Source organism: Geotrypetes seraphini, chromosome 2 (assembly GCF_902459505.1).
Source record: "Geotrypetes seraphini chromosome 2, aGeoSer1.1, whole genome shotgun sequence".
Lineage (NCBI taxonomy): Eukaryota > Metazoa > Chordata > Amphibia > Gymnophiona > Dermophiidae > Geotrypetes > Geotrypetes seraphini.
The window spans coordinates 521,836,931-521,854,917 of record NC_047085.1 but is presented as its reverse complement, the minus strand read 5'-3'; the positions used below and the strand labels follow the sequence as shown (position 1 = coordinate 521,854,917).

Sequence of the window (17,987 nt, the reverse complement as noted above, 5' to 3'; positions counted from 1 at the left end):
CGATGACATCACCTGTGGGGTAACCACGCTAGCTTCAGGTGTCCCTAGAGCAATAAAAGAAAAAATACGGAAGAGAGTCTATGTAGAAAAGTCTGCAGGACTGCCAACACTTAATGTCATCCACTTTGGCATTCCATTAGCCCAGGAGAAAACATTAGGCCGGGCGAGCGTCCTCACATTCCTAGGTATTGAGATATGACCATGCAGGACATGGGTACCAAAAAAAAAAAAAAAAAAAAGAAGGTGGTGGATGCCTGGAATGCGCTCCCGAGAGAGGTGGTGGAGAGTAAAACTGTGACTGAGTTCAAAGAAGCGTGGGATGAACACAGAAGATTTAGAATCAGAAAATAATATTAAAGATTGAACTAGGCCAGTTACTGGGCAGACTTGTACGATCTGTGTCTGTGTATGGCCGTTTGGAGGAGGATGGGCAGGGGAGGGCTTCAATGGCTGGGAGGGTGTAGATGGGCTGGAGTAAGTCTTAACAGAGATTTCGGCAGTTGGAACCCAAGCACAGTACCAGGTAAAGCTTTGGATTCTCGCCCAGAAATAGCTAAGAAGAAAAAAAAAAAAAAAAAAAATTTTAAATTGAATCAGGTTGGGCAGACTGGATGGACCATTCGGGTCTTTATCTGCCGTCATCTACTATGTTACTATGTTTAATCCAATCCAGTCCTTAGCTTTATATATCGGGTCTTTCCCAAAAGGGACTCAATCCGATTCACAAAGTTAACCCAAAAGGGTAAGAGAAAATAATTAAATACCTACGTGGTGTAAATGCACATGAAGTGAGTCTCTTTCAAGTGAAAGGAAGCTCTGCAATTAGAGGGCATATGATAAAGCAGTGATAGACTCAGGAGTAATCTAAGAAAAAACTTTTTTACAGAAAGGGTGGCAAATGCGTGAAACAATCTATCGGAAGAAGTGGTAAAGACAGAGATTGTGTCTGAATTCAATAAGGTGTGCAATAGGCACATGGGATCTCTTAGAAAGAGGAAGATGTAATTGTTACTGTGGATGGGCAGACTGGGTGGGCCATTTGGTCTTTATCTGAAATCAGGTTTCTATGTTTCCTCAGTAAGATAGAGACCTCTTTTGTGGTAACAGAAGTGAACTCTTTCCAGCATTTTGATCTCACTCCTGTCTGGGTTATCTGGTGTACTGCCAATATTCCCTTTTCACTAAAGCATTTAAAACACTAAGAATATGAAAATGGTTTCACTCCAGTGTGAATTCTTTGGTGTGCTGTGAGTATTGTCTGATCACGAAAGCATTTACCACACTCCGTACATGTAAATGGTTTCACTCCAGTGTGAATACTATGGTGTGCTGCGAGCGTTGTCTGATCACGAAAGCATTTACCACACTCTGTACATGTAAATGATTTCTCTCCAGTGTGAATTCTTTGGTGTGCTGCGAGTGTTGTCTGATTACGAAAGCTTTTACCACACTCTGTACATATAAATCGTTTTACTCAAGTGTGAATTCTCTTGTGTCTTCTCAGTGTTGTCTTATCATGAAAGCTTTTACCACACTCAGTACATGTAAATGGTTTCACTCCTGTGTGAATTCTCTGGTGTACTGTGAGTGCGCTCTTATAACGAAATGTTTTACCACACTCAGAACATGAAAATGGTTTCACGCCTGTGTGAATTCTCTGGTGTATTGTGAGTGCACTCTTAGAACGAAATTTTTTACCACACTCAGAACATGAAAATGGCTTCACGCCTGTGTGAATTCTCTGGTGTATTGTGAGTTCACTCTTATAAAGAAAGCTTTTACCACACTCAGTACATGTAAATGGCTTCACACCTGTATGTGTTATCAAGTGAATTTGAAGATGTGACTTAGTTCTGAAGCTTTTACCACACTCAGAACAGGAAAATGGCTTCACTTCTGTGTGAATTTTCTGGTGTATTGTGAGTGCGCTCTTATAAGGAAAGCTTTTACCACACTCAGTACATGTAAATTGTTTCACTCCAGTGTGGATTCTATGGTGTGTTGTGAGTTTTCCTTTATCAGTAAAGCTTTTACCACACTCAGTACATGTAAATGTCTTCACTCCTGTATGGATTCTCTGGTGTATTATGAGTTTTGCTTTCACAGTAAAGCTTTTACCACACTCAGAACATGTAAATCGTTTCACTGCAGTGTGAATTCTTTTGTGTCTTCTCAGTGTTTTCTTATCATGAAAACTTTTACCACACTCAGTACATGTAAATGGTTTAACTCTAGTGTGGATTCTATGGTGTATTGTGAGTTTGCTCTTATAAAGAAAGCTTTTACCACACTCAGTACATGTAAATAGTTTCACTCCAGTGTGAATTCTCTGGTGTGCTATGAGTGTTCGCTTATCACAAAAGCTTTTACCACACTCAGTACATGTAAATGGTTTCTCTCCACTGTGAATTCTCTGGTGTGCTATGAGTGTTCGCTTATCAAAACAGCTTTTACCACACTCAGTACATGTAAATGGTTTCTCTCCAGTGTGAATTCTCTGGTGTGCTATGAGTGTTCGCTTATCACAAAAGCTTTTACCACACTCAGTACATGTAAATGGTTTAACTCCAGTGTGAATTCTTTTGTGTCCTCTCAGTGTTTTCTTATCATGAAAACTTTTACCACACTCAGTACATGTAAATGGTTTAACTCCAGTGTGGATTCTATGGTGTATTGTGAGTTCGCTCTTATAAAGAAAGCTTTTACCACACTCAGTACATGTAAATGGCTTCACACCTGTACGGATTATCAGGTGAATTTGGAGATGTGACTTAGTTCTGAAGCTTTTACCACACTCAGAACAGGAAAATGGCTTCACTCCTGTGTGAATTCTCTGGTGTATTGTGAGTGCGCTCTTATAAGGAAAGCTTTTACCACACTCAGTACATGTAAATGGCTTTGTTCCTCCAGGGATTTTGTGGTTTCTTTTCCAAGAAGTGCTTTTACTACTGACAGCACAAGTATATAATCTCCCATTTTTCTGAATTTCCTGATATTCGGGGATATTTTCCACCCTCCAAAATATTTCTTCTGATTTAGTAGAAGTGGCTGATTCCTCACCAGTTTCAGCCTTTTTATGATCTGTGAATGGTTCCCCATCACTGAAGCTTTTCTCACATTCAGTATTTATAACTGATCTCTCTCCTGGGTGAAATTTTGTTTTTTTTGTGAAATTCTCGTCCTGGTTTATATTTTTTTTACAAACAGGATATGAAGATGTTCTCTTGTCTGTATTGTTTTTCTGGTATTTTGTAATGCTTCGTGTATTGATACGGTTTTCCCCATATTCGATACTTGTACACATTCTCATTCCTTCATTATTTTTCCTGTGTTGCATTAGCTCTTTCTTCCCATTGAAATCTTTCCCACAATCAGAACATGTAAAATGTGTCTCTGTTAAGCAGGTTTTCTGTTCTCCCTTTTGACTGGAGGTTTCCCCACAGTCCGTACATGTAGATGATCTCTCTTCAGTATCAGATCTCTGATGTGGTTTCAGAATTGAACGATCGCTGAGGAATATCTCACATATATCACAAGGACATCTTTGATCTCTCATCTGGTCCGTCTGGTCTTCCTCTGTCTGTGTGATCTTGAGCAGAGCTGACTCTCCTGGTGAATATTTTTTATTTTGATTTTTTTCCTTCTCTCCCCAGTTCTCTTTCTCTCCTTCTGATAACATCTTTACTCCTTCAGGCTTCTCACTGAGCTTCCAGGGATTATTTTTAGGGTCATCTTTTCCTAAATCAAAAAATATATTATTGTAGGAGTAAAACCTTTGAACAAGTTCAGTAATACAAAACCCCTTTGTAAATTTACCACCCACTCACTGCTCAGAAAACAACATTTCCAAGTTGATCAGTACCAGAGATGCAAATAAGAGTGTGTGATCATATTCAAGTCAATATTTAAAAGTGCTTTTTTGGTCTTTCCACATAGGTATAAGAAAATCCATGCTGAGTCCAGGCCAAGCTCCATCAAGTCCAGCATCCTGTGTCCAACCTGGCCCCTCCGGTCACAAATGCCAGGCAGATCCATAGAGTAGATCTAGTTTTTGGCTCTCCTAAGTCTAACTGACTAAAAATCTTTTTATGGACTTTTCCTCCAGAAACTTGTTCTAACCTTTTTTGAACCCCTTTAATATATATATTTTCTTTTTATTTATCAAATTTTTCATACAATTCTTCAAGAACAGTAAAGGATAAAAATATACATCAAAAGAAAAGATATAAGTATCTAATATAAATCTTTCTAGCCCACATTAATTTGGGGGGAGCCACCATAAGATCAAATACAATTAAAGGAAATAAGATATCGATCTTGAGAAAAGATTCAACTATAATTATAAATAAAAATCCAACTTTAGAAAACAGAAATCTTCCCCCAAGTTATATCATTTTAGTTTTTCGCTTCTTATTCTCGGATTCCTTTTAAAGATCAGTGAATAACTAGTTTACTTTGGGGTCCTTTTATCAAGCTTTGGTAGGGATTTAAGACGCAATGGGGGTTAGCGCATGATGAAATGTCCGACACGCTAACCCCACTAGTGCGGCTTGATAAAAGGACCCCTTTATCTTTCTCTTGTTCACGAAAACTTAACAATTGCTGAGCTGTGTGGGGTCCCAAAAAGTAAATTCCTTCTCTTGTATTTTGATTATACACTTAAAAAAACTAGCGGCCTGAGCTAAAACCCTAAGTTTTAAGGGAAGAAATTCCTTCCTTCGCATTTGGGTAGCTCTAGCCACATCTGGGAATATCAATAGAGTATCACCACAGAATTTTGTTGTTTTGATTTTGAAATATAATTTCAGGAGTAAATTTTTATCTAATTCATCAAAAGAGTAGCCCTAGTTTTAATGACATCTTGGGAATCTTCCAGGAAGTGAGTTAAATCGAACTCAGCAGAAACTAAAAGTTTCCCTGATCTGATTTTACTTTTTTTTTCTGTGGTATATTATAACAATTTTGTATAGAAAAGTTTCTGAATTTGTTAAACCTAATATCTCTTTCAAATATTTTTGTAATAAAATCTCTGGAGATATCGAGTGCGTCATGGGAAAATTAACAAATCGGAGATTTCTTGAGCGTGACAAATTCTCCATAATTTCCAGTTTTGAATGAATTACACAGACATCCTTAACTGCAGAGGTCGATGTCTGTCTTTCAACCAACATTAATCTTTTATCTACCAAGTCTCCAACTTCTTTCCAACTTTGACTGAGAAATCTGAGGAGTGTTTAACAACTGATCTTAATAAGCTTTCCACAAATCCTTCAAGGTAATATCCTTTGGTTCCTCTGAGGTTTACCAATTATCATCCCTTGAATCCAATAAAGTGAATGCTTTAGGTAATGACATATGTTGTAATTTGGATAAAGTTATTGACTTTCGGGGTTCCTCAGAAGTTTCGCTAGGGGTTACTATAGGCTCCCCATCATCGGATAATGGTGGAAGGGGTGGAGTCCTTTCAAGGGGACTTAAAGATGCACCCAGAACGGAAGCATACTCTTGGTTAACTTGTGAGGGAGTCACTGGTATTAAGTGGTGGTCCACAGGGACGGCTGCAGCAGGGTTGGAGCTTTTGGGTTTAGCTTTTCCTTTACCCATCAATATATTCACACAAAAATTTTTTGGATCTTACCCAAAGATGGTCTACCCTCTCAACACCTCCTGACTCCTCGTGGCTCCCAAGGGGCAGGGCGTGCCCCTTAGGGCATGCCCTGCGGTCACGCCTTGCAGCTGCAGCAATTTTTCACACAGAGGGGGGGACCCCGATGACGTCACTGGAAGTTTTGGTGTAAATGTAAAACAGTGTTTGACAGTTGAAAATTGCCGGTTATGGGGTGGAATCCTCCCAATCTTCTTTAATATCAGCTGATTGGAGGAAAATCAGGCATGAGGGAACGCCCCATAATGTGAGCGGCTTGACGTTGAAGTTATGTAAGGTGGGGTTATGTGATACAATGCCAGGAGCTCATGAGAAGAGAGGGGAACTGGAATTGTGTACTGAAGAATGGCCTGCAGTGACGTGTTTTGGAAAAAAAAAACCAAACTCTGACATTTTATTCACTATTTTTATTTTAAATTTTATTTTAAGTTGATTATTTATATAAAGTGTCTATTTAGAGGTTGAAAGATAAATTTTATGGGTCAAAACTAATGGATTTATTATTGTTTATGAGTTCATGTTCAATTCTCTGAAGTTAATAGAGAAAATAATATCATATTGTATATTATATTATTTTATTGAATTGTTAAACTGAGGCTCAGGTTAGAAAATGTATTAATGTCTATAATTAGTTTCTATTATGGGTAGAATTGAATTCTGTAATATTCGGGAAGGTAAAGGGGGGATATGATTTTAAAGTAAGGAATATGAGTTTCTTATTTCCAATAATATTGTTTAGAGGGTATTGCTTTGATTCTGATGATCATATTATAATTAAAGGAACTTGATAGGGGACTAATTTTAGTCATTAGATATAAATTTTTGAGATGGGTTCAAGATAGAGAATTTGTTAGACATAAGCTGGAAGTATAATATTTGTACTGTTTTTAATTGGATTTATGAGTTTATATTGAAGTGTTATATTAATATATGAATTCATATCATTTATCATATTAATGGATATGGATTCAAAAATAAAAAGGGGAGTAATTTATTTCAAACACTACTGTTCTGAGGATATTGAGAGTGTGATAATGGAGTCTAAGGTGGAAATTATTATGAGAATATTATTTAGTCTCTTGGGATGGGTTTAGGATAAAGGTTTTGTCAGATATTTAATGCTTTTAAATGGAGTGCGGATATAAAAGGGTAAAGGTCATCTTTAAGGATAAATTCCTTTTGAGAACGACAGGAGTTGCTGTTCAACTAATTTTGAGAAATTGGAAAAACTGGGAATCTTTATGGCATATTTTTAAAATGGAACGGATGTTGGCTGTACAGCAAGGGAATTATAAAACATTGAGAAATGATTGTAAGGATTGATCGATACACATCCAGGGGGGAGGGGTACATGAAGATTTTTAAATGGTCATTAGTAGTGGATTATTAATCAGGGGCTGGGAGGGTTAAAATGATTGTTTAGGTATATTTATTAGTTCAAAGTGCTTTATTGTAATATTACATGTGTGTTTAATTGCTTTGCATTACGACTGAAACTCAATAAAGATTTTTTTTAAACAAAACCAAAAATCCCAAGAGAATGTTGAAAGAGTAAGCGAAATGACTCGATCATAAGAACATAAGAAATGCCTCCGCTGGGTCAGACCTGAGGTCCATCGTGCTCACGGGGTGGCCCAACAGGTCCAGGACCTGTGCAGTAATCCTCTATCTAAACCCCTCTATCCCCTTTTCTATCCCAATCCTTTCTTGAACCCCAGTACCGTACTCTGCCCTATTATGTCCTCTGGAAGCGCATTTCAGGTGTCCACCACACGTTGGGTAAAGAAGAACTTCCTGGCATTCATTTTGAATCTGTCCCCTTTCAACTTTTCCGAATGCCCTCTTGTTCTTTTATTTTTTCGAAAGTTTGAAGAATCTGTCCCTCTCTACTCTCTCTATGCCCTTCATGATCTTATAAGTCTCTATCATATCCCCTCTAAGTCTCCTCTTCTCCAGGGAATAGAGACCCAGTTTTTCCAATCTCTCAGCGTATAAAAGGTTTTCCATCCCCTTTATCAGACGTGTTGCTCTCCTCTGAACCCTCTCAAGTAACGCCATATCCTTCTTAAGGTACGGCGACCAATACTGGAAGCAGTACTCAAGATGCGGACGCACCATCGCCCGATACAACGGCAGGATAACTTCTTTTGTTCTAGTAGTAATACCCTTCTTGATTATATCTAACATTCTATTCGCTCTCTTAGCGGCCGCTGTGCACTGTGCCGTCGGCTTCATTGTCTTGTCCACCATTACCCCCAAGTCCCTTTCTTGGGTACTCTCCTTCAATAACATCCCTCCCATCATATAGTTGTACCTCGGGTTTCTGTTTCCAACATGTAATACTTCACATTTCCCAACGTTGAACTTCATCTGCCATCTCGTCGCCCATTCCCCTAGTTTGTTCAAATCGCTCTGCAATTCATTGCAGTCCTCTTTAGTCCAAGCTCCACTAAATAGTTTGGTGTCGTCCGCGAATTTAATTATCTCACACTTCGTCCCTGTTTCTAGATCATTTATGAATATATTAAATAGCAGCGGCCCGAGCACCAAGCCCTGCGGGACCCCACTCGTGACCCTCCTCCTGTCCGAGTAGAGGCCCTTCACTCCTACCCTCTGTTTCCTATCCACCAACCAGATTCTGATCCATCTATGTATGTCTCCGTCCACCCCATGGTTCTTCAGTTTCCGGAGTAGGCGTTCATGAGGTACCTTGTCAAAGGCTTTTTGGAAGTCCAGGTATATGATGTCTATGGGGTCTCCTCTGTCCATCCGTTTGTTAATTCCCTCAAAAAAGTGCAATAAGTTAGTTAGGCACGATCTCCCCTTGCAGAAACCATGTTGGCTGGTTATCAGAAGTTCGTTTCTTTCAAAATGTTCATCGATGCTTTCTTTTATCAGTGCTTCCGCCTTTTTCCCCGGAACCGAGGTCAGGCTCACCGGTCTGTAGTTTCCCGGGTCTCCTCTTGATCCCTTTTTAAAAATGGGTGTAACGTTGGCTATCTTCCAATCCTCCGGGATCACGCCTGTTTTCAGGGATAGGTTGCAAATTTGCCGCAATAGTTCCGCTATCTCCTCCTTTAGTTCCTTCAGAACCCTTGGTTGGATTCCATCCGGCCCAGGGGATTTGTCAGTTTTTAGTTTTTCTATCTGCCTGCGCTCATCTTTAAGACTCACTTCCATGGATGTTAATTTTTCTTCTTGACTTTTCCATTGAAGATTTGTTCAGGTTCCGGTATGTTGGTTGTGTCTTCGCTTGTAAATACAGATGAAAAGAACGTGTTTAGTCTTTCTGCAACTTCTTTTTCCTCCTTCACCACTCCCTTCCTTTCTCCGTCGTCCAGCGGTCCCACCTCCTCCCTAGTCGGTTGCTTCCCTTTAACATATCTAAAGAACGGTTTGAAATTTTGTGCTTCCTTGGCTAGTCTCTCTTCGTACTCTCTTTTGGCTTTTCGAACCACACGGTGACATTCTTTTTGATACTTCCTGTGTCATTCCAGTTCCCCTCAGTTTTGTCCTTTATCCATTTTCTGAATGAATTTTTCTTATTGCCTATCGCTTCCTTCACTATTTTAGTTATCCACGCCGGGTCTTTTGTTCGACTCTTTTTGCACCCATTTCTGAATCTGGGGATATACAGATTTTGCGCCTCGCTCACCGTGTCCTTGAAAAAGTCCAGGCATGTTCTACCGTTTGCCATTTTTTTGAAGTTTTCCTAAGTTTCTTCCTTACCATTTCCCTCATTGCTTCATAGTTTCCTTTCCTGAAGTTAAAAGTTGTCGCTATGGTTCTCTTCCCTTTCGGTATTCCTACCTCCACCTTGAACTTGATCATGTTATGATCGCTGTTTCCCAACGGTCCCACTACCTCTACTTCCTTTGCAGGTCCCGCTAACCCATTTAGGATTAGATCTAGAGTGGCATTTCCTCTCTTTGGTTCTCTAACAAGCAATCTTGTGTAGCCTCCAGGAATCCTGTCTCCCTAGCGCATTTTGATCTTCCAAGACTCCAGTCTATCCCGGGGTAGTTGAAGTCTCCCATAATAACCGTGTTACCGCATTTGCATTCTCGCTTCATCTCAGCTTCCATTTCTTCATCGATATCTCCGGACTGCCCGGGTGGACGATAGTATAGGCCCATCTTTATTTCAGGACCTTTCCTTCCCGGTATTTTAACCCATAGTGATTCCAGCCTGTTTGTCGTCTCTGCTGTGTCCATTCTTGTCAATTGTATGCTTTCTTTTATGTATAGGGCTATTCCACCTCCTTTTTGCCCTGACCTATCTTGGCGATAAAGCTTGTACCCCGGCAGTGCTGTATTCCATTTGCTTTCCTCATTCCACCATGTTTCAGAGATTCCAATGATGTCTATGTCCTCTGCATTGGCCATGGCTTCTAATTCCCCCATTTTATTTCTTAGGCTCCTTGAGTTAGTATATATGCAATTCAGATCCTGGAATTTTGTTGTCTTCATTTCCTCTCCCTGTGCTGCTGTCTGTAGTGTCTTCTCTTTTACTACAATCTTTCTAACCTGTCCTTCTGGGTTAGTCGACTCCTGTAATTTGTCTCTTGTTTTTTCCCAGCCTTGTTTCCCCTCAGTATCTTCACGGGATACCTTCTTCTGAATCGTCAACGCTTGGTTGACTGTCGGCTTTCCCCTTCCTCTCAGTTTATAGCCTGTTCTAGTCCTCTCCTGATGTTGTTTGCTACAAGTCTAGTTCCAGCCACGCTCAGCTGTAGTCCATCACTCCTGTAGAGCTTGCTCTTGCCCCAGAACATTGTCCAGTTCCTCACGAAGTGGAATCCTTCTTCCTCACACCATTTCCTCATCCACGCATTTATTGATTGTAGTTCCTCTTGCCTTTTCACATCTGCCCTCGGTACCGGTAGGATCTCTGAGAACGCTATCTTCTGGGTCCTCATCTTCAGCTTCCTTCCCAGAATCTTGAACTGTTCTACGAGTGTGCTTCTTCTGTAGTCTCTCCTGCTGACATCATTCGTCCCGATGTGGATCATTACTGTGGTCTCTTCCGTCTCCGCTCCTTCCAGGATCCTTCCAATGTTGTCCACGATGTCCTTTGTTCTCGCTCCCGGGAGGCAGGTCACCAGTTGATCCTCTCTCCCTCCTGCTATGTGGCTGTCCACATGCTTCAGGATCGAGTCCCCTACTACGATCGCTGACTTTCCCTTCTTCAAATTTCGCTTCGGTCTCAAGTCAATGTCCTCGGTGTGCTTCGCTCTTTCTTCTTCTGGGTATCGACAAGCCAAATTCTCCCCCTCGTGTGGTATTCCTTTGTGGGTGACTACCCAGGCAAGTGACTATTTAGGGAAATATCTGAGGAACTGAACATCTCTTTTGCGTGTAGAGAACGAACTGAGAAATGGGCAAACAGTTCCATCTTCCATTATGACAACGCTCTGTGTACAGCCATAAAAACATTATGCGTTTTTTGGACCCAAAATTAATATAAGACACTGTCTTATTTTGGGGGAAACACGGTATTTTTCTGTTACCACTTGTATAATGTCTGGAAAGTGTGTGATAAACCAAAAAGGAGAAATTAGGTTCTTACCTGCTAATTTTCTTTCTTTCTATTAGCCTGTAGACCAGTACAGTTCTTCACTGATGGGTAATATCTCATCATGACCAACAGGTGGAGACTGAGACCAAAATTTGGTATGGTACATAATAGCTGACCCTTCCCTATATACCTCAGTCTGCTGAATAGCCAAGCAGAACCAAGAAAAAAATAACCATAAACAGTAACATTACTCCAAACAGGAGAAACAACTAACCAACAGAGAGGGACCTTGGGGTGATAGTGTCCGAAGATCTAAAGGCGAAAAAACAGTGTGACAAGGCAGTGGCTGCTGCCAGAAGGATGCTGGGCTGTATAAAGAGAGACGTAACATAGAAACATAGAAGATGATGGCAGAAAAGGGCTATAGCCCATCAAGTCTGCCCACTCTACTGTCCCTTCCTCTTAAGTATATACCTAATGACTATTTATTCAGATTGACTCTCTTAGGGATCCCCTATAGGCATCCCATTTATTTTTAAAGTCCTATTTATTCTTAAAGTCCAACACGATGCAGGTCTCGATCATCCCATCAAGTCTGCTGACCCATCCTCTTAAGTCTGTACATAGCGACTGAAGGTGTTGATGCCCCTGTACAGGTCATTGGTAAGGCCCCACTTGGAGTATTGTGTTCAGTTTTGGAGACCGTATTTGGCGAAGGACGTAAGAAGACTTGAGGTGGTCCAGAGGAGAGCGACGAAAATGATAGGAGGCTTGCACCAGAAGACGTATGAGGAGAGACTGGAAGCCCTGAATATGTATACCCTAGAAGAAAGGAGAGACAGGGGAGATATGATTCAGACGTTCAAATACTTGAAGGGTATTAAGGTAGAACAAAATCTTTTCCAGAGAAAGGAAAATGGTAAAACCAGAGGACATAATTTGAGGTTGAGGGGTGGTAGATTCAGGGGCAATGTTAGGAAATTCTACTTTACGGAGAGGGTAGTGGATGCCTGGAATGCGCTCCCGAGAGAGGTGGTGGAGAGTAAAACTGTGACTGAGTTCAAAGAAGCGTGGGATGAACACAGAAGATTTAGAATCAAAAAATAAGATTAAATATTGAACTAAGGCCAGTACTGGGCAGACTTGCATGGTCTGTGTCAGTATATGGCCGTTTGGTGGAGGATGGGCAGGGGAGGGCTTCAATGGCTGGGAGGGTGTAGATGGGCTGGAGTAAGTCTTAACAGAGATTTCGGCAGTTGGAACCCAAGCACAGTACCGGGTAAAGCTTTGGATGCTTGCCCAGAAATAGCTAAGAAGAAAAAATTAAAAATATTTAAAAATTTAAATTGAATCAGGTTGGGCAGACTGGATGGACCATTCGGGTCTTTATCTGCCGTCATCTACTATATTACTATGTTACAGGAATGATCTTGGAAAATGTATAGGATAGGACCTCTGCAGGAAAGAGTCCCCACAGCTCGCCAGCTACGCCAGCCGAGCCACAGCTGCTGTTCTTTGACTCAGCCCATGAAGCCGTCTGATCCCGAGTGGAATGAGCCTGTTGAGAAATTCCAGAACAGGCTCTTTCTAAAGAAGATACGCAGAAGCAATAGTCTCCTTAATCCATCGTGCAATAGCAGCCTTGGAAGCACTATACCCCTTATGAGGACCCGCCAAAGGACAAATAGATGATCCAATTTCCTGAACTCCTGGGTCCAATGAACATTAGAACAAAGGACCCGACAGACATCCAGTTTGCGCAACTGTTTCTGTTCGAAAGACCCCTCCCGACTACCCAACACCAGGAGGACCACTGACTGATTGACATGAAAAGAAGAGACCACCTTTGGTAGAAAAGAAGGAATACGACGCAACACCACCCGCTCCCTAGAAAACTCCAGAAAGGGAGACCTACAAGAGAAACCCGGTGAGCAGATGTAATAGCCACCAAAAAGGGTGGAGAGACCAGCACAGACAAGACCAGATTAAGATCCCAAGATGGAACAGACGGTCGAACTGGAGGCCTAAGCAACTTGGCCGCCAGCAACACAAGAAAAGCAGACAAGGCCGCAAGCTGAACCTGGAGAGAAGATCAAGCCAGGCTCCTGTCCAGGCCTACTTGCAAGAACTCCAAGAGGTTAGGCAAGGAAGTGCGAAAAGAGACCACTCCACATGCAGCACACCACTCCTCATAAAGACACCAAACACACAAATAAACCCGAAAAGTGGAGATCACTTTATCTGAATACGCTTTCTTACCTAGGTGTTCCCTTTCAAGAGCCAAGCTGTAAGACAAAAGGGAGAAGCAGTGGCAGAGGATCTGAGACCAGATGACGAACCAGATCCGTGTACCATGGAGGCCTGGCCCAGGATCACGAGGCCGGGATGCCGAACAATGTGAAGAAGAACTCTGCCTACCAAAGGCCATGGAGGAAACACATACAAAAGACCCTCCTGTGGCCATGGATGAACCAGAGCATCTAGCCCCTCAGCCTGACCATCACTGCCATGACTGAAGTTGCGGGGTGTTTTTCCATTGACACTCATGGCCATCAGGTCCATGAGGGGCTGACCCCCAAGACTGCACTATCAACTGGAAGGCCACAGAACTGAGACACCAGTTTCCAGGATCTAGCACCGTGGGACACTGAGATGTCCAGAACATGAGACTCTGCTCAGACCATGAGACCTCCTGTGCCACCAGAGAACTCTTGATGCCCCCCTGACAATTGACATAGGCCACTGCTGTGGCATTGTCCAAGAGAACCCAGACTGACTTGCCCGTCAAGAGGGACCGGAAGGCTAACACTGCCACACGGATGGCTCTGGTCTCCAGAACATTGATCAACCAAGCCTTCTCCTCCAGGGACCAACTGCCCTGCGCAGAGCGACCCAGACACTGAGCTCCCCAGTCGAGGAGACTGGCGTCCATGAGAAGCACCGTCCACTGGGGCTGATCCAGACTCACCTTTTGCACTAGATGGGAGATCTGAAGCCACCAACGAAGACTGCAGCGAGCCAACCTCCAGAGAGGAACCGGTAAGTCCAGACTATGCCTCTATGGCGACCGCCTGCTGGTCAACACTCGTGAGGGCGTACTGGAACCACTCCTTTGAGATCTAGCAATCTTTGAAGGGTCTGGCGAAAAACCTCCTTCTTCCATGCCAGTTCCATGCCACGTGAGAAGGAGAAACTAGAAAATGATCTGGCAAGGAGTGGGCGAACTCCAGAGCATAACCGTCCCGAATCACCTCCAAGACCCACTGATTGGACATGATCACTGCCCACTGTGGAAAGAACTTGCACAGATGGGTGCCCACCAGAATCAGAGGGGATGCCTGCAAGTAGTCATTGAGTGGGACGGGCAACGGGAGAACCAGCGGAGGGACTCACAGCTCCCCAACGGGCCCCCCGAAAGGACTGCATGCACTGAAAGAAAGAACCCCAGGAAGAATCAGAGGTTGGGAAGGAAGCAGTCCTACGACCAGGGCGGTATCTGTGGAACTCACGCCACCGGACGAGCATGGACCTCAGGCAGGCGGGTCACTTTAGATTCCGTCAGAGTCTGAACCAACTTATCCAAATCCTCTCCAAACAAAAAGGAACCCCAAAAGGAAATTTGTGAGTTTAGTCTTGGACGTTGCATCCGCTGCCCAAGCACAAAGCTACAAGGTAAGACGCGTGGCCACACCGAAAGACATGGATTTGCCAGACATCCGCAACAAGTCATAGAGGGCATCTGAGAAGTAAGTGGCAGCCATCTCAATCTTAGCCACTTCCTGATCTACCAAGGACCAGTCATCAGACTCACGGTCAAGGATACGCTCGGCCCACCGAAACATGGCTCGAGCCACCAGACCACCACAAATGGCTACCAGGACACCCAAGGCAGAGACATCAAAATTCTGCTTTAGGAGGGTCTCCAACTTATGCTCCTCAGAGTCCCGTAAGGCAAAACCACCCTCTACGGGCATCGTATGCCGCTTAGCAATAGCTGAGACCACCGCGTCCACCACTGGTGACTTAAAAGTATCCTGATTCCCCTCCGGGATGGGATACAGATGAGCCATGGAGCACGCAAACCGAAAAGGCACCTCCGGCATCTTCCAATGAACCAGGACAATATCACGAATATCCTGATGTATGGGAAAGGAGAGGGATGCAGTGTGGATCCCCCATGAGGGTCTACCACTCGAGAGGTCTCCTGTGGCACCACCTCACAGCACAACACTGAGGAGAGCTGCTGAATCAATAAAGACTTTTCCTCTCTCTGTTAAATCCTAACTCACGTTTGCGGTCTAACACCAGCTCTGGTAGGATACACGTTTCAAATCTGACATATTGTAATCACAAAACAGAAAATATAATTAGTTTTTCTACCTTTTGTTGTCTGGTCATTATTCAAATCTTGTTAGTCCCAGGCTCTGGTTGTCTTCTGATAACTTGCTTGCCAGGGTCTCCTTCTTTCTTCTTTCTCCATGCTAACCATCCATCTGCCATCTCTGTCCTCCCCTTCCGTTTCCCTTTCCTCCCCCGGAGGTCTGGCATCTTTCCTTTTTTCGTCTCCATCCACAGACCCACCTTTTCTTAACTATCCTTTCATCCAGCATCTCTCCCTCCTTCCCCACCACCCCAGGGTCCATCTTCTCTCCCTTTCTTTTCCCAACTATCCAGTATCTCTATCCCCCTCCACACCATCCCTTGTGTCCAACTTCTCTCCCTTTCTGTTCCTTCCCTCCCTAAATCCCATTGTCCATCATCTCTCTCCCTCTCCTCTATTTTCAGACCCATTATTTCTTCCCCCCCCCAAAATGCGGCATATGCACATCTCTTTGAACCTCCCTTCCCTCCCTCCCTCTATGTACTTCTACACTAGGGCCCCCCTCCCCTGAAGGTCTGTCCCCATAAAGGTCTGCACCTCCCCCTGAAGGCCTGCACCCCACCCCTAAAGGCCTGTGCCACCATCCCTGAAGGCCTGTTTCCCCCACTGAAGTAAAATAACTTATAGCATGGCAATAATAAACCTTAGATAAGTAAAGCCTTAAAAGAGCACTTATCTTTCTATGTGAGATAAAGCGGCAGGAAATTAATTCTGCTCACGCCCCGCTTTATCTCACATAGAAAGATAAGTACTCTTTTAAGGCTTTACTTATCTAAGGCTTATTATTGCCATGCTATAAGTTATTTTGCCTGTTTTGCACATTTTTCAACTGCAATTTGCACAAAAATAATTGCTATTTGCACATGCTATTTGCACTGCTTGGATATACGATATAAAAAGTTTAAAAGAAAAAGAAAAGTTATAATTTTAGAAATTTAAATTATTGAGTAGATGAATTTTGACGAAATAAGTCATTCATAGAAATTTTACAAAAATTCAAAAACAGACAATAGAGGAAAATAAACAGGAAATTTCTAATGTCAAAGAAAAATTGGGAGGTATTGAAAATGAAGTGAAAATGATTAAACAAGTTCAATCTACAATAATAAATGATAATCAAAGTATTAGAAAAAAATTGGAAATTATGGAAAATAACTATCGGACTAATAACCTACGACTGTTGAATTTTCCTAAAATCTTATCAGTAAACCCGAGAGAGATGATAAAAAGGTACTTCATGGAGATATTTAATATTCCTGAGGAATCAATGCCTCCTCTCACTCGAGTATATTATTTGCCTATGAACGTAAGGGGTCAACATTCGGAGGATAAGAGACAGGAAATACAAGACCTTCAACAAAATTTGACAGCAATTTTGGAAACATCAGATAAAGATTTGGTTAAACCAGCAACTCTTATACTATCTGTGGCATTGCTGCCGGATAAAGATTGGATTTTGAAAATGTTCTTTAGGAACAAGAGTAAGGAGTTTCTGGGTTTAAAAATTCAAATGTTTCCAGACGTTAGTAGAGAAACTCAGAATCGTAGACGTCAGTTTCTTTTGTTGAAAGCAGGAGTTACACAGCTGGGTGGCATTTTCTTTTTACGTTTCCCATGTAAATGTATAGTAAGATATCGAGATAATAAGTATGTGTTTTTCGAGCCATCTCAACTTACAGCTTTTCTGACACTGAAACGTCTGGAAAAAGAGGGTATAACAACAACTACCACAATAACAACTAAGTAATTGTTGGACTTGGTAATAGAATAATTCCTCAAGTCAGACACATGATACTGTTCTTTATTATATAGAATTTATAATTGATTTCCTTAAAAGTTCACTCTTATATATATCTTGGATCACATAATTATTGAGGACTTGAGATTGTCCGATTTGAATTTTGTTCTTATTATGTTAATGATTTACTTATTATTTTGTGTTCGATCTGACAATCTTTCTGTACAAAATGTTTTGATTTTGTTAAAATTTTTAAAATGATAAATAAAGAATAAAAAAAAAAAAAAAGAAATTTTACAAAAACACGATGAATTAAGTCTTTTTAAATAATAACATGAAGGTTTTTTAGATCTATGAAAGATATCCACACCCAATTCCTTAAAGGAATGATAACATTATGATCCTTGGAGTGGCAATTCTGAGATCTTTTCCTTCATTTAATATTATTATTTAATAAGAAGTTCTCTCTTCAATTATATTAACGTTTTTGTGGACTTGGTTAATCTGTGGTTAATTTCTCTCTCCCTGCTTCCCCACCACCGCAGCAACAGGACCAGTCGAGGCAAATACAGCGACTGCACAATGACCGGCCTAGAAGTCTTCCCCCCAACGTCAATTCTGACGTCAGAGAGGAAGTTTTCGGACAACCAGGCAGCGATTGGCTAGCCTGAAACTTCCACTCCGAC

The 17,987-nt window shown here is 41.9% G+C and overlaps 1 protein-coding gene across 1 annotated transcript in view; it reads right to left on the bottom strand.

Moving 5' to 3' along the window:
• Nucleotides 1-661: 661 nt before the first annotated feature.
• The window catches only part of LOC117354736 (oocyte zinc finger protein XlCOF6-like), a 38,003-nt gene continuing 20,677 nt past the window's right edge, over nucleotides 662-17,987 (bottom strand). Inside the window, exon 3 of the mRNA XM_033932677.1 lies at nucleotides 662-3,738. Within this exon, the coding sequence (XP_033788568.1) occupies nucleotides 1,475-3,738 (2,264 nt within the window). The 3' untranslated portion in view covers nucleotides 662-1,474. The remainder of the gene's footprint in view (nucleotides 3,739-17,987) is intronic.